This window comes from Pecten maximus, chromosome 6 (assembly GCF_902652985.1).
Source record: "Pecten maximus chromosome 6, xPecMax1.1, whole genome shotgun sequence".
Taxonomy (NCBI): domain Eukaryota; kingdom Metazoa; phylum Mollusca; class Bivalvia; order Pectinida; family Pectinidae; genus Pecten; species Pecten maximus.
The window spans coordinates 15,386,751-15,404,209 of NC_047020.1; the positions used below are offsets into that span (position 1 = coordinate 15,386,751).

General features: G+C 35.2%; 1 protein-coding gene across 1 annotated transcript; it reads right to left on the minus strand.

Moving 5' to 3' along the window:
* Nucleotides 1-1,077: 1,077 nt before the first annotated feature.
* On the minus strand, nt 1,078-14,278 carry LOC117329076. The gene is made up of 4 exons (XM_033886789.1): nt 14,152-14,278; nt 11,453-11,555; nt 10,019-10,257; nt 1,078-3,768 (listed from the first exon to the last, which is right to left on the minus strand). The coding sequence occupies exons 1-4, from the start codon at nt 14,201-14,203 to the stop codon at nt 3,740-3,742; spliced, it is 423 nt and encodes a 140-aa protein (XP_033742680.1). The 5' UTR covers nt 14,204-14,278; the 3' UTR covers nt 1,078-3,739.
* Between the last annotated feature and the right edge of the window lie 3,181 nt (nt 14,279-17,459).

Genomic DNA, 17,459 nt, shown 5'->3' on the forward strand with positions numbered 1-17,459 from the left:
TTTGGAAAAAAAAAAGAATCTTAAAACGCTACCTGTATCTTTCAACGTCCAAAATTAACCCATGCAAACTAATTGGAAACACTGTCATAATGTATACAATTGTTAAGTGAAACATGGCATAATGTCGTACACGTTTCTCCAAAACTATACGGATGTAATATATGGGTATCTGTAAGTCGTCTAGATTTCACAAGTGCAATACAAATATTGTTCCTTGAGCGTATATCTAGTATCTCAGTGCCATAGAGACAGCCGCAATGCCCTAAGTAGACCTCGTTACACTGTGAATACTTAAGTAATACCTAGGACCATCCAGCATGTGATCCACTAATATCCGTATGGTATCATACACTGTATTATTCATTCTTAAATGATAAAAATTGTTTAAACTTATTGTATGAAATGCAATCTAAAAATATGTATATGTGTATAAAAGTAAACTTGATCAAAACAAAGTATATATTTATTTGCTAAATTTTCGATTAAATTTTTTTTACAGTTGTATATAAAATGTAAAAAAAAATGTTGGTCAGTATGGAATCGCAAGTAATGTTTTAGGTATACTAGTCTTGCAATAAACATATGTATAATTTTGTTACAATAGCTTACAATAGCTTACAATAGCTAGTCTATATAAATAGTGATTGACTTTTCCATCTGTCATTTTAGCAGAAATGAGGAGTTTTCTCAATACATCGTTATAAACTGCGATATCATAATTAAGAAATTGTTTTGTTGTTTTTTTCTTTCTTATCGATAAAGTATAATTGAATTAATTCCAAACATCTATAGGTCGTGTTTCTGATCCTTCCCGATCCGGGCGGCACCTGTGAAACGGATATAATAGAGGGAAACAGAGGGACCCAGGGGAATGAAACTTTGCACGGGATGTGATGAACATTTAGTACAAGCAGAAATATTCGAATAGCGATCAGAAAACTTGTGTCGCCTGTGTCGGGAAAAACTGGAACCACGACCCTGCAGTCATTTAACTTTATATGTACCTACACCCTCCTACCCCCTCCCCCTCTCTCTCTCCTACCCCCCCCCCCCCCCCTCTCTCTCTCCTATCCCCCCCTCTCTCTCTCTAAATTAAGCTGGCAGCTGGCACACATTTTCCCTGATTTGAATAATGAAATGCAATATAATGTTTAAATTATGATGTGCATTTTGCGTGCCCTTTTTGTTCAATGAAATACGAAAACAACCTTATTCTTATTTACGTGTATCAAAATGTTTATTTCATTTTTAGAAAGCATGGCTTATAATTATGCTATGTTCAAGTCTTTCAAGTATATTATGGACGGAATTCGTTAGTATCAAAATCATATTTACACCATCATAATGTTACATTATACTACTCATTATCGTCAGGAAACAATATAAAACAACAATACGCACCAGTAATGGTCAGGGAACAATATTACACACAATAGAGTATACCACGAAACAATGGTACACCATAACATTAAATATTGTCAGGAAGAGGTAGAACTCTTCACTACAGATATTGACAGAACAATATACAAAATACCAAAAAAAAAAAAAATAATATATATATTGATAGTAAATATCATTACACAAAAACACGCACTAGGTACTGATAGGAACCATTACAGCAAAAAAAAAAACCCATTCACTAGATAGTGATAGAAACCCTTATAACACAAAACATTCACTAGATAGTGATAGAAACCCTTATAACACAAAACATTCACTAGATAGTGATAGAAACCCTTATAACACAAAACATTCACTAGATAGTGATAGAAACCCTTATAACACAAAACATTCACTAGATAGTGATAGAAACCCTTATAACACAAACCATTCACTAGATACTGATAGAAACCATTATAACACAAACCATTCACTAGATAGTGATAGAAACCCTTATAACACAAACCATTCACTAGATAGTGATAGAAACCATTATAACACGAAACATTCACTAGATAGTGATAGTAACCCTTATATCACAAAAACATTTACTAGATAGTGATAGTAACCCTTATAACACAAAAAACATTTACTAGATAGTGATAGTAACCATTATAACACAAAAACATTTACTAGATAGTGATAGTAACCCTTATAACACAAAAACATTACTAGATAGTGAAAGTAACCATTATGATACAAAAACATTTACTAGATAGTGATAGTAACCATTATAACACAAAAACATTACTAGATAGTGATAGTAACCATTATAACACAAAAACATTTACTAGATAGTGATAGTAACCCTTATAACACAAAAACATTACTAGATAGTGATAGAAACCATTATAACACAAAAAATTCCCTAGATAGTGATAGAAACCTTTATAACACAAACCATTCACTAGATAGTGAAAGAAACCCTTATAACACGAAACATTCACTAGATACTGATAGAAACCATTATAACACGAAACATTCACTAGATAGTGATAGTAACCCTTATATCACAAAAACATTTACTAGATAGTGATAGTAACCCTTATAACACAAAAAAAACATTTACTAGATAGTGATAGTAACCATTATAACACAAAAACATTTACTAGATAGTGATAGTAACCATTATAACACAAAAACATTACTAGATAGTGATAGTAACCATTATGATACAAAAACATTTACTAGATAGTGATAGTAACCATTATAACACAAAAACATTACTAGATAGTGATAGTAACCCTTATAACACAAAAACATTTACTAGATAGTGATAGTAACCATTATAACACAAAAAACATTCATTAGATAGTGACAGGAACCATTATAACACAAAAACATTCACTAGATACTGATATAAATTACTATTACACAAAAACATTTTACACAATCATAATGTTGATAAATATGGATATACTATCAATATGTCGATCAAATTGTTAACTGAAACTATCATGTCATATCGAACTGCTATATATTACATGCAAAAATAGACCCAGCACGGAAAGACTTCAATGCATATCTTTTACGCTTATTTTGTTCTCTAAATAGAACCATTTCAGTACTTATATTTGAAACTGTATATCATTGTTTTCTGTGTAATATGAACATTACAAACCCTAGAATTCTCTCTGGCTAAGACTTTCTTCAATAAACACCACATTTTGACATAATGGCTACTAGAAAACATAAAACTTGTAAAGAAGTTATTTACAATTAATCATTAGGTTACATTACAAATGGAATAATAGAATCAATAATAACATTAAAACATATAAGTAATTTGATTATCTACCAATATCCATAATAAGAACTCTCTAACGTTTAACACTTAATGAAGATGTATTCCATAAGCATTATGAATACCTATGAGTAAACCTAAATATGTTTGAGCTACAAAATGTACATGCTTGACACTTCCTTCGTACCTACAGGATACAATACAAAGAATACCAGTTTAACATGCGATCAAAATACGTTCAAAAATATATTCCGTTAGATAAAAAAGAAGATTATGAAAATCTTTGTGCATGCTTGCAATACACTTCAATGTATGGATAGTTGTTAAAAACTGCATCAACATTCACAATTACAATTCCAACAAAAGGTGTTTTAGAGTTTCTGGACCAGTTTAACACTGAATTTAGACTTAATAAGTAACGTCTTGCAAGTGTTCGGATTAGTTAATGTACTATAACAGTAGCAACATCAGATTCCAGAATCCTGCTCCACAGTTGTATAGTCTCACGAGAAAGTCCAGGTAGTACCACCATTCCTCGGGAAAACTCATCATTTATCATATCCCATCAATGGCTTGAAACAAAGCTGAAAGTACATTATAAAAAAGCATATTATACCCGGTGTATTTTTTTTGTATATCAATCAATTCAATAAAATCAAGATGTTTGATTTATTTCCTCGAACGGAAAGTTTTGATTAAGAACATCGCTATATTGATCGTATATGTATCATATTTTTTTGCCTTCAAGTCATTGATTACTGAAATAAACGGAAAATCTTACAATGAACTGCACCTTCACTATCGCCTGCTTTCACACGAATCTTTTATCTGTTTTAATCATTTAACACCTTCAAAGAATGTATTTGTGGTATGTTTCCTTTCTAATTTTCAATTGGTTTGTGGTATTTTCGGACTTATCTTGTCAGCAAGATGTGGGTATTCTTGATTTCAGACAGACAAAATATTTATCGGACAGGTATCGATTTGAATAGTTTGATTTCAGACCGACAGAAGATTTATCGGAAAGGTACAGATTTGATTAGCTTGATATCAGCAGACAGATTTATCGGATAGGCTTGTTTCAGACATTTAATGGAGAATGCTTTGTAGTTCTTCTGGTTTTGGTTCAAGTTTTATTTTGTCTTGTTTCTACATGCAAGTTTGCCAAAAAAATCAATTTGTTAAATGATTCGTGTGAATGTATTTTCCTTTCCATATTTCATTATTTCTAAAAATCTTATTGGATTTCCCCGATATCCTTGATTCCCAGAATAAAGTTCATATTCAACAGAGATGTTGACGTTCGATTTTTGTTCGTCCGCTCGCCGTGGTATTATATTCAAAATCAGATTCACCTGTTTGATGTTTCGTCTGTGAAACGCAGGACGCTTATCCTTCCGAAACAACTTATTTTATTTCTATTGTACTTTTTCGTTTTAATGTCAGTAATATTCCGTAATTTGTGTTATGTTAACTTGTTTGGGTTTGTTTACATGTTTTTGTTCATTCTTACGTGTTGGTACTTACATTGGTCTGGTAGTGTTAATACTTACATTGGTCGGGTAGTGTTGGTACTTACATTGGTCTGGTAGTGTTAATACTTACATTGGTCTGGTAGTGTTAATACTTACATTAGTCTGGTAGTGTTGATACTTACATTGGTCGGGTAGTGTTAATACTTACATTGGTCTGGTAGTGTTAATACTTACATTGGTCTGGTAGTGTTGATACTTACATTGGTCTGGTAGTGTTAATACTTACATTGGTCTGGTAGTGTTGATACTTACATTGGTCTGGTAGTGTTAATACTTACATTGGTCTGGTAGTGTTGATACTTACATTGGTCTGGTAGTGCTGGTACTTACATTGGTCGGGTAGTGTTGGTACTTACATTGGTCTGGTAGTGTTAATACTTACATTGGTCTGGTAGTGTTGATACTTACATTGGTCTGGTAGTGTTGATACTTACATTGGTCTGGTAGTGTTGGTACTTACATTGGTCTGGTAGTGTTGATACTTACATTGGTCTGGTAGTGTGGGTTTGTTTACACGTTTTTGTTGATACTTACATTGGTCTGGTAGTGTTAATACTTACATTGGTCTGGTAGTGTTAATACTTACATTGGTCGGGTAGTGTTAATACTTACATTGGTCTGGTAGTGTTGATACTTACATTGGTCGGGTATTGTTAATACTTACATTGGTCTGGTAGTGTTGATACTTACATTGGTCTGGTAGTGTTGGTACTTACATTGGTCTGGTAGTGTTGATACTTACATTGGTCTGGTAGTGTTGATACTTACATTGGTCTGGTAGTGTTGATACTTACATTGGTCTGGTATTGTTGATACTTACATTGGTCGGGTGGTGTTGGTACTTACATTGGTCGGGTAGTGTTGATACTTACATTGGTCTGGTAGTGTTAATACTTACATTGGTCTGGTAGTGTTGGTACTTACATTGGTCGGGTGGTGTTGGTACTTACATTGGTCTGGTAGTGTTAATACTTACATTGGTCTGGTAGTGTTAATACTTACATTGGTCTGGTAGTGTTGATACTTACATTGGTCTGGTAGTGTTGGTACTTACATTGGTCTGGTAGTGTTGGTACTTACATTGGTCTGGTAGTGTTAATACTTACATTGGTCTGGTAGTGTTGATACTTACATTGGTCTGGTAGTGCTGATACTAACATTGGTCGGGTTGTGTTGATACTTACATTGGTCTGGTAGTGTTAATACTTACATTGGTCTGGTAGTGTTGATACTTACATTGGTCTTGTAGTGTTGATACTTACATTGGTCGGGTGGTGTTGGTACTTACATTGGTCTGGTAGTGTTGGTACTTACATTGGTCTGGTAGTGTTACTACTTACATTGGTCGGGTAGTGTTAATACTTACATTGGTCTGGTAGTGCTGATACTAACATTGGTCGGGTTGTGTTGATACTTACATTGGTCTGGTAGTGTTAATACTTACATTGGTCTGGTAGTGTTGATACTTACATTGGTCTGGTAGTGTTGATACTTACATTGGTCTGGTAGTGTTGATACTTACATTGGTCGGGTGGTGTTGGAACTTACATTGGTCTGGTAGTGTTGGTACTTACATTGGTCTGGTAGTGTTAAAAACTTACATTGGTCTGGTAGTGTTGGTACTTACATTGGTCTGGTAGTGTTAAAAACTTACATTGGTCTGGTAGTGTTGATACTTACATTGGTCTGGTAGTGTTGATACTTACATTGGTCTGGTAGTGTTGATACTTACATTGGTCTGGTATTGTTGATACTTACATTGGTCTGGTATTGTTGATACTTACATTGGTCGGGTAGTGCTGGTACTTACATTGGTCTGGTATTGTTGATACTTACATTGGTCTGGTAGTGTTGGTACTTACATTGGTCTGGTAGTGTTGATACTTACATTGGTCTGGTAGTGTTGATACTTACATTGGTCGGGTAGTGCTGGTACTTACATTGGTCGGGTGGTGTTAATACTTACATTGGTCTGGTAGTGTTGATACTTACATTGGTCTGGTAGTGTTGATACTTACATTGGTCTGGTAGTGTTGATACTTACATTGGTCTGGTAGTGTTGGTACTTACATTGGTCTGGTAGTGTTGATACTTACATTGGTCTGGTAGTGTGGGTTTGTTTACACGTTTTTGTTGATACTTACATTGGTCGGGTAGTGTTAATACTTACATTGGTCTGGTAGTGTTAATACTTACATTGGTCGGGTAGTGTTAATACTTACATTGGTCTGGTAGTGTTGATACTTACATTGGTCGGGTATTGTTGATACTTACATTGGTCTGGTAGTGTTGATACTTACATTGGTCTGGTAGTGTTGATACTTACATTGGTCTGGTAGGTGTTGATACTTACATTGGTCTGGTAGTGTTGATACTTACATTGGTCTGGTAGTGTTGATACTTACATTGGTCTGGTAGTGTTGATACTTACATTGGTCTGGTAGTGTTGATACTTACATTGGTCTGGTAGTGTTGATACTTACATTGGTCGGGTAGTGTTGGTACTTACATTGGTCGGGTAGTGTTGATACTTACATTGGTCTGGTAGTGTTAATACTTACATTGGTCTGGTAGTGTTGGTACTTACATTGGTCTGGTAGTGTTGGTACTTACATTGGTCTGGTAGTGTTGAATACTTACATTGGTCTGGTAGTGTTGATACTTACATTGGTCTGGTAGTGTTAATACTTACATTGGTCTGGTAGTGTTGGTACTTACATTGGTCTGGTAGTGTTGGTACTTACATTGGTCTGGTAGTGTTGATACTTACATTGGTCTGGTAGTGTTGATACTTACATTGGTCTGGTAGTGTTGGTACTTACATTGGTCTGGTAGTGTTGGTACTTACATTGGTCTGGTAGTGTTAATACTTACATTGGTCTGGTAGTGTTGATACTTACATTGGTCTGGTAGTGTTGATACTTACATTGGTCTGGTAGTGTTGGTACTTACATTGGTCTGGTAGTGTTGGTACTTACATTGGTCTGGTAGTGTTAATACTTACATTGGTCTGGTAGTGTTAATACTTACATTGGTCTGGTAGTGTTGATACTTACATTGGTCTGGTAGTGTTGATACTTACATTGGTCTGGTAGTGTTGGTACTTACATTGGTCTGGTAGTGTTGGTACTTACATTGGTCGGGTAGTGTTAATACTTACATTGGTCTGGTAGTGTTAATACTTACATTGGTCTGGTAGTGTTAATACTTACATTGGTCTGGTAGTGTTGATACTTACATTGGTCTGGTAGTGTTGATACTTACAATGGTCTGGTTGTGTTGGTACTTACATTGGTCTGGTAGTGTTAAAACTTACATTGGTCTGGTAGTGTTGATACTTACATTGGTCTGGTAGTGTTGATACTTACATTGGTCTGGTAGTGTTAATACTTACATTGGTCTGGTAGTGTTGATACTTACATTGGTCTGGTAGTGTTAATACTTACATTGGTCTGGTAGTGTTGGTACTTACATTGGTCTGGTAGTGTTAATACTTACATTGGTCTGGTAGTGTTAATACTTACATTGGTCTGGTAGTGTTAATACTTACATTGGTCTGGTAGTGTTAATACTTACATTGGTCTGGTAGTGTTAATACTTACATTGGTCTGGTAGTGTTAATACTTACATTGGTCTGGTAGTGTTGATACTTACATTGGTCTGGTAGTGTTGATACTTACATTGGTCTGGTAGTGTTGATACTTACATTGGTCTGGTAGTGTTGATACTTACATTGGTCTGGTAGTGTTGATACTTACATTGGTCTGGTAGTGTTGATACTTACATTGGTCTGGTAGTGTTGATACTTACATTGGTCTGGTAGTGTTGATACTTACATTGGTCTGGTAGTGTTGATACTTACATTGGTCTGGTAGTGTTGATACTTACATTGGTCTGGTAGTGTTGATACTTACATTGGTCTGGTAGTGTTGATACTTACATTGGTCTGGTAGTGTTGATACTTACATTGGTCTGGTAGTGTTGATACTTACATTGGTCTGGTAGTGTTGATACTTACATTGGTCTGGTAGTGTTGATACTTACATTGGTCTGGTAGTGTTGGTACTTACATTGGTCTGGTAGTGTTGATACTTACATTGGTCTGGTAGTGTTGATACTTACATTGGTCTGGTAGTGTTGGTACTTACATTGGTCTGGTAGTGTTAAAAACTTACATTGGTCTGGTAGTGTTACATTGGTCTGGTAGTGTTGATACTTACATTGGTCTGGTAGTGTTGGTACTTACATTGGTCTGGTAGTGTTGGTACTTACATTGGTCTGGTAGTGTTGGTACTTACATTGGTCTGGTAGTGTTATACTTACATTGGTCTGGTAGTGTTGATACTTACATTGGTCTGGTAGTGTTAGTACTTACATTGGTCTGGTAGTGTTGATACTTACATTGGTCTGGTAGTGTTGATACTTACATTGGTCTGGTAGTGTTGATACTTACATTGGTCTGGTAGTGTTAAATACTTACATTGGTCTGGTAGTGTTGATACTTACATTGGTCTGGTAGTGTTGATACTTACATTGGTCTGGTAGTGTTAATACTTACATTGGTCTGGTAGTGTTGATACTTACATTGGTCTGGTAGTGTTAATACTTACATTGGTCTGGTAGTGTTGGTACTTACATTGGTCTGGTAGTGTTAATACTTACATTGGTCTGGTAGTGTTAATACTTACATTGGTCTGGTAGTGTTAATACTTACATTGGTCTGGTAGTGTTAATACTTACAATTGTCTGGTAGTGTTAATACTTACATTGGTCTGGTAGTGTTGGTTTGTTTACACGTTTTTGTTGATACTTACATTGGTCTGGTAGTGTTGATACTTACATTGGTCTGGTAGTGTTGGTTTGTTTACACGTTTTTGTTGATACTTACATTGGTCTGGTAGTGTTGGTACTTACATTGGTCTGGTAGTGTTAATACTTACATTGGTCTGGTATTGTTGATACTTACATTGGTCGGGTATTGTTGATACTTACATTGGTCTGGTAGTGTTGATACTTACATTGGTCTGGTATTGTTGATACTTACATTGGTCTGGTAGTGTTGGTACTTACATTGGTCTGGTAGTGTTGGTTTGTTTACACGTTTTTGTTGATACTTACATTGGTCTGGTAGTGTTGATACTTACATTGGTCTGGTAGTGTTGATACTTACATTGGTCTAGTAGTGTTAATACTTACATTGGTCTGGTAGTGTTAATACTTACATTGGTCTGGTAGTGTTAATACTTACATTGGTCTTACGTGTTGGTACTTACATTGGTCTGGTAGTGTTGGTACTTACATTGGTCTGGTAGTGTTGGTTTGTTCAGAGGTTTGGGTGGTTTGGCGCCTCCAACTATTGGGCGTCTATCGTCGTTGTCCTCTGTGAAGTCCTCTATATAATATTGTGTCTGAGCCACTATGTACTGATTGATTGCATCCAAACGATTCCGTCTATTTTGTAGGTAGCAGATAAATACCGCTGCCAATATCACCATAACAACAAACGTCCCAAAAACTGATCCAACCACGATGGCCGTCCTTCGGAAATGAAAACAACAACATTCATATAAAGACTCCGGTTTTCGAAACAACGAAAACCTTATTGAAAAGGTCAAATGAGTATCAAGAAGATTTATAAATGAAACAGAAAATCCATTTGAATTAAATTTTGGAATCTCATTTCAATCTTAAATTGTTTTGTTCAATTGAGAGCCATGCATTCTCAATACATGTCTATTTATATTTATAGATTATCACACTGTTTTTTTCAGAGGTTATAGTGAGATTATTTTTTTTCATCGTGAGTTCGTAGATGAGATCGAGGGACCACCGCAGGTGGCCACGAGATCTCATCCACGAGCGAGGGATGAGAAAATTGTTCGAACGACAACCACTGAAAATATGTTAACGAAGATCAAGTTTAAATTGTAAACAATAACATTGTCGACTTACATAAGTTTCAACAACAACGAAGCAAATGTTGATGTTTCTACCGTCTTTTAATGTCGCGGCGACATGTCAATGTCGGTTGAGTAATATTCAGTGTTCAGTGAATTAAATAAAACAAAACAAACAAAATATGCATAATGCCAATTTATTCTAAATATGCATATTCATGACTGAAATTATGTTTCTGTTTCCAAATAATGCGCTTTTAATTAAAGAATTAAAGAAAAAGAAAGGACTATTGTGGGCGGAGTAGTACAACTCAGTGTATGTTTTCGGCTCACTGCAGATAACATGGATTTGTTGGTAATTACATAAAGAACATGGCATATTCACGATACAATTTTATTTTTCTATAGGCACATACGTCAAATAATTTTCTCAAACTCTAATCTAGTCACTGTCGCAGTCAATGACAGGAATTCGTCTTTTCTTCGGCAGAAACGTCAAAGCAATGCAGTTTCCCACCAGTAGTTTTTCTCATGTTCTTCTCAAGTCGTTCTCAAATTGAGGAAATCATTTATTTCTCGTGTAACCAGTAGCTGGTATATTGTAGTATATAGATGATAAACACTATTATCCTGGTATATTATTGATGATAAATGATAGATAAAGTACTCATTAAATCATTATACTTACTCTAACATTTCCAAATGATATTAGAATGATGTATTCCAGTAGGAAAAATAACACAGAATGATAATAAAAAATCATATTTTATATAACTCAGTACTATTATATAGTGTACTGCTCTGATTGATATAAATTGCCATTCTATGATACTCACGTGTTCGGACAACAATGGGTGCTGCCGTAAGTACTGCAACATCCTGAATCACAGTATACCGATTGGTTACTACAGATCGTACAGTAGTCCCCGGAAAACACCTCTGTGGTCGGGAAAACAGGTTATAAGTGTCAAATTATTGTCACCGTACGTTAAATGATACAAAACATTCCCGTTTTATAACCGTAATATAGCACCACCCATACCATACAACCCACTTTGTTGATTATATGTACAAATTGTAGTCAGCATAGAAGGGGAACGTGCCGAATGTTAATACAGTCCTCTTAAGGTGTAAAATAGGAACTGAACATATATGGCTTTTGTTAATCTAGTCCTCCAAAACATCTCCTAGGCACTCAACATAAAAAGGAAGTAAATACATCAGTCTGAATAAAGATAATCAATTAAAGACAGATGGGTTCTACAAGGACCTAATGTTAATCTTAAACGTCTAATTATTCAAAATAACACTATGATTAGTAAAATAGACAGAGACTATGTTCTTTTTAGTTATTGATACGAGGTTAGCCTTTGATCTAGTTTACCATGCTCCACAGTACCTTTTATATTTCGATTACTTTTCTTTAATGTTTATTTTATCATAATATCATACAAGGATTTATCCTTAGAAAGATCCTTGTCGATTATCTTCAGTGTAGATGGTTTTATCTGTGTATTTAGAATGAAAATAAAAATCGAAGATCGTCACAATTTGGTATCGTGTTGCTTATGCACAAGGGTAGACAACTCTTATGTTACAGGGACTTGATATGAATAACTTGATGTACTGGAGTTATATTCGAAGAGCAACAGGATATGTCGGGATTTAAGTTGATAAGGTTCTAATCTTTTATATTTTAATTAATTGATCAATTTGTTAATGAAATACTTATTTGCGTACTTTTTACCATCTCATTGTATATCGATTATTTGATGCATTAGTGTCATATTTGAGTACAAGGTATGTATACAGTATTCAATTACCAGGTATTTATAGAGTATTACAGTACCTGGTATGTACATCTGTATACAGTATTTAAGTACATGTACCAGATATTTATACAGTATTACAGTACCTGGTATGTATACAGTATTACAGTACCAGGTATGCATACAGTATTCAATTACCAGGTATTTATACAGTATTACAGTACCAGGTGTGTATAAAGTATTACAGTACCTGGAATTTATACAGTATTACAGTACCAGGTATGTATACAGTATTACAGTACCAGGTATGTATACAGTATTACAGTACCAGGTATGTATACAGTATTACAGTACCAGGTATGTATACAGTATTACAGTACCAGATATGTATACAGTATTACAGTACCCAGGTATGTATACAGTATTTAAGTACTAGGTATGTATACAGTATTACAGTACCAGGTATGTATACAGTATTACAGTACCAGGTATGTATACAGTATTACAGTACCAGGAATGTACACAATATTACAGTACCAGGTATGTATACAGTATTACAGTACAAGGTATTTATACAGTATTACAGTACCAGGTATGTATACAGTATTACAGGACCAGGTATGTATACAGTATTACAGTACCAGGTATGTATACAGTATTACAGTACCAGATATGTATACAGTATTACAGTACCAGGTATGTATACAGTATTACAGTACCAGATATGTATACAGTATTACAGTACCAGGTATGTATACAGTATTACAGTACCAGGTATGTATACAGTATTACAGTACCCGGTATTTATACAGTATTACAGTACCAGGTATGTATACAGTATTACAGTACCAGGTATGTATACAGTATTACAGTACCCAGTATGTATACAGTATTTAAGTGCCAGGTATTTATACAGTATTACAGTACCAGGTATGTATACAGTATTACAGTACCAGGTATGTATACAGTATTACAGTACCAGGTATGTATACAGTATTACAGTACCAGGTATGTATACAGTATTACAGTACCAGGTATTTATACAGTATTACAGTACCAGGTATGTATACAGTATTACAGTATCAGGTAGGTATACAGTATCTAAGTATCCGTTATGTATACAGTATTTAATGTCAGGTATGAATACAGTATCTAAGTACCAAGTGTGGAGATAAATGATATGTTAGTTTGATTTGTTATTGTTTTAAAATGATGAATCCAATATAAAATGAATCGTATTGTCATCAATAACGGAAACATTGTATTTTGGTATGCTAACACTCGTATGCTATCAATGAAGTTAGTTCTTGCCGCAGTCCTACATCATAATAGCAGTTCCGGGTTGGTTGTATGTTGTCAACAAACACGTTTCAGACCCTGATCAACTATTGAGCAAGTGTATACTGCAACAATGTATAATGGTTACCCATATTATTTAAATTTCAGTACAACAGTAGATGTTCATTTACATATGGATAAATAGCGAGTACTTCCGAAGCGGTCATAGCAATTATCAATGAAGAATAAATATGCATTTTCGAAATCTCATATACATGTAGGTCGGACGTAACGAACAATTTGGAAAAGTAGAGTTGTTTAAATTAGCAAACGTTGAACCAAGGCCACCAACAGTGTCATTTATACAATTGTTCTTTCCAACACGAGATTGTTATCGGAAACGAAAGATATATTTTGCTCCAACTGATTATATATAAGTATAAATAGTCTTAAAGACGTTAACACACCATAAAAACTAAGATATTTACCCGAGATAAGTGTGGATAAGACTGTGAAGGCGAGTATATTGTGATAAGACATTATTCCCTCAATCCAAGGAAATAAACTTCCTGGTCCGGGGGTATTTACCAAAGCGACCACATACCAGTCAATACATGTATAGATTCCTACGTCTCAATAGGTTAGTCTATTTAAAGGTACACTGCTGTTAATCACATACTACAGTGACGCTGCGCCATTACCCACTAGCCTTTTGTACATAGTGAGTGACGAGCGTTTGAATTATTGTTCTTTGTATCAATAAAGTAAAACGAAACATTATTTATGGTATTTTTTAAAGCGACACTATAATCATATCATGCCTGAACTTAGAGTCTGCGCGCTACCACCAGGGCACAAGACAGCTACGTATACATTTAACTAGATTAATAAGACGAGTTACCACATCGAATAATAAAGCATTTTTTTTATCGTGATGTGTAAAGCATAAGAGTGATATATAGGATCATTAATGATGTAATCATAGTATTAATTATTTTAATTATTTAGACTTTTATACAACAGAGCATGCATTAGTTTACTGTCTCTGTTATGAAGCCAATGTACATGCGAGATCTTACAGGTCAGCCTATGTAAAACGGTAATTAGACTCTTCAGTGACTGAGAGGTTATTTCTTAGGTCAATATCAAAAAGGTCACTGGTATTGATGACAAATCTTCTAAACTCCTTCGCGCGACTTGATAAATCACTATTTGGATGTATCAGAGTTCCCTAGCCGATTAAAGGATGATCAGATAGTTCTTGCTTTTAAGAGCCTTTACAGACCCTGCATCTCTAAGATCTTTGAAAGAATCATGTGTGGTCAACTGACTGCGTTTTTACCAGTAGTTTTTATCAATCTTTTCCCGACGTGTTGTAGAATAGCGAAAGGCTTAGGACAATCACGTATATATCGCCGCCATACTGATGGACCTGTCCAAGGCTTTCAACTGTCTACCTCATAATGTGCTCAAGAAGCTGGGGTCCTACAATCTGAGTAGAGGTTCTGTTGACCTGGGGTCCTACAATCTGAGTAGAGGTTCTGTTGACCTGGTGTCCAGCTATCTGAGTAGAGGTTCTGTTGACCTGGTGTCCAGCTATCTGAGTAGAGGTTCTGTTAACCTGGTGTCCAGCTATCTGAGTAGAGGTTCTGTTGATCTGGAGTCCTACGATCTGAGTAGAGGTTCTGTTGACCTGGTGTCCAGCTATCTGAGTAGAGGTTCTGTTGACCTGGAGTCCAGCTATCTGAGTAGAGGTTCTGTTGACCTGGAGTCCAGCTATCTGAGTAGAGGTTCTGTTAACCTGGTGTCCAGCTATCTGAGTAGAGGTTCTGTTAACCTGGTGTCCAGCTATCTGAGTAGAGGTTCTGTTGACCTGGAGTCCTATGATCTGAGTAGAGGTTCTGTTGACCTGGTGTCCAGCTATCTGAGTAGAGGTTCTGTTGACCTGGAGTCCAGCTATCTGAGTAGAGGTTCTGTTGACCTGGTGATCTACGATCTGAGTAGAGGTTCTGTTGACCTGGAGTCCTACGATCTGAGTAGAGGTTCTGTTGACCTGGTGTCCAGCTATCTGAGTAGAGGTTCTGTTGACCTGGAGTCCAGCTATCTGAGTAGAGGTTCTGTTGACCTGGTGTCCAGCTATCTGAGTAGATATTCTGTTGACCTGGAGTCCTACGATCTGAGCAGCAGGAAGCAGCAGCTAAAGATTGACACTTAATGTGGTGACTGATTGATTTTATCAGTGCACAGGGAATCTATCTTAAACGTAATATTGAAGGTGAATTTATAGACTGGTTTACATCAAACAAAATGAAGGCAAACCCTAATAAATTTCAGGCCATTTGCATAGAAAAACGTACAGTAGAATCTTTTGAAGTTGGCGAGGCAAATATTACTCCTGGGATTATTCTTAAACTACTCGGTGTAAACATTGACTCTTTTTGAGACACATTTTTTTTTTTAATCTGTAGGGAAACCTCACGACAACTGTCGACTCTCGAACGTATTGGAAGCTTTTAAACTAAACAAGGCAGACTTGTTATTTTGTTATTTTCATAGTGTCAAATTGTAATTACTCTCCGATGTTATAGCATTTTTGCTCCATGAAAAGTATCAGATAGACGAAAAAGATACAAGTACTTGTCTTGCAGTGTATCGTAGAGGAGCGAAAATTACAAGACCAATTTTGATTAGATTGGTAAGAAATCCAACTATGACTTTAGGAAGGAGTATATGGCAGAGGTGCCATTGGTAAAAACTGTTAGTTATGGTCAAAAGTCATTTGTTTTTTAGGCCGACCGGGTATGGGACAGTGTTCCTAATAACTTTTAAAGACAAGAAATCTTCACGGTGTTCGGGAGACTGGTTCACTCCTGGGATGGTCTCATCTCTCTATATTATATTTGCAAATCCTGATGCTTCCGGTTGTTTGCTCTGGTCTATAGATATTTATTTTTCTAAGCAATTTTACTTTCTATGTGTAACCTTATATCAGAAAATGTTCAATTTACTATTCATTTATTTATGAAATTATTATCTATCAGGTAAGAGAGTATGGTACAGAGACTATTCCCAACAACCTACTCTCCGAACTTTTAATTATTCTTAATTTGTAATTAGTGCGTATATCAATTTAAATGACAACCTTTCTTGTATAGATCTATTATTATTTTAGCTTGTTTAAATGTGTAAAGGCCGGTAAATCAGGTAGGTAGGGATTCCAAATCACCTGTTCTGTGAGCTATCTATTTTACGATATTAATTTATAATTAGAAACAAGCTGTTTTTAAAAGCTTTCATGATAACTTTTAATGCCTTCTATCTGTTAAAATAATATTTCATTTTAAGGCTAATGCTCCTATCTATATTGTAAAAACGTGTAAATGACTGTCAACTATCATATCAGGTCGATGTAAACTTAGATTTTTGTTTTATCTTTATAAGGCATAAATATATTAATATATTTCATTCATTTTTTTTAGGAAATATAACTCCGATATCAATGAGTGTGTTATGAATGTACATCAAGTTATCAATTTTGATGCATAAAATTTGTTCGATAAATCATTGTATCACTTATTGACCGTGGTTATCCCCTTATAATGGAGATCCACTCAAATCGATGCAATGTTATTGGAACTTTGACATATCATTTTACAATCTCTACATCTGTTTGGCTATATTAATCATTAACAAGTTGTCGAGTGTATAGACACTATGAGACAGATCACACGTGTCTACCATACAGAGGTTATCAGGGACTCCGCCGCACTGTCTTATCTTACCAGGACTACTTGAT

What these genes read in the sequence shown, in the direction of transcription:
- LOC117329076 (XM_033886789.1), bottom strand. Translation starts at nt 14,203, where the DNA reads ATGTCTTATCACAATATACTCGCCTTCACAGTCTTATCCACACTTATC. An exon ending in ACCCATTGTTGTCCGAACAC is followed by an intron (nt 10,258 to 11,452) that starts GTGAGTATCATA and finishes TCATTTCCGAAG; the next exon opens with GACGGCCATCGTGGTTGGAT. An exon ending in ACCAACACTACCAGACCAAT is followed by an intron (nt 3,769 to 10,018) that starts GTAAGTACCAAC and finishes ATGTACTTTCAG; the next exon opens with CTTTGTTTCAAGCCATTGAT.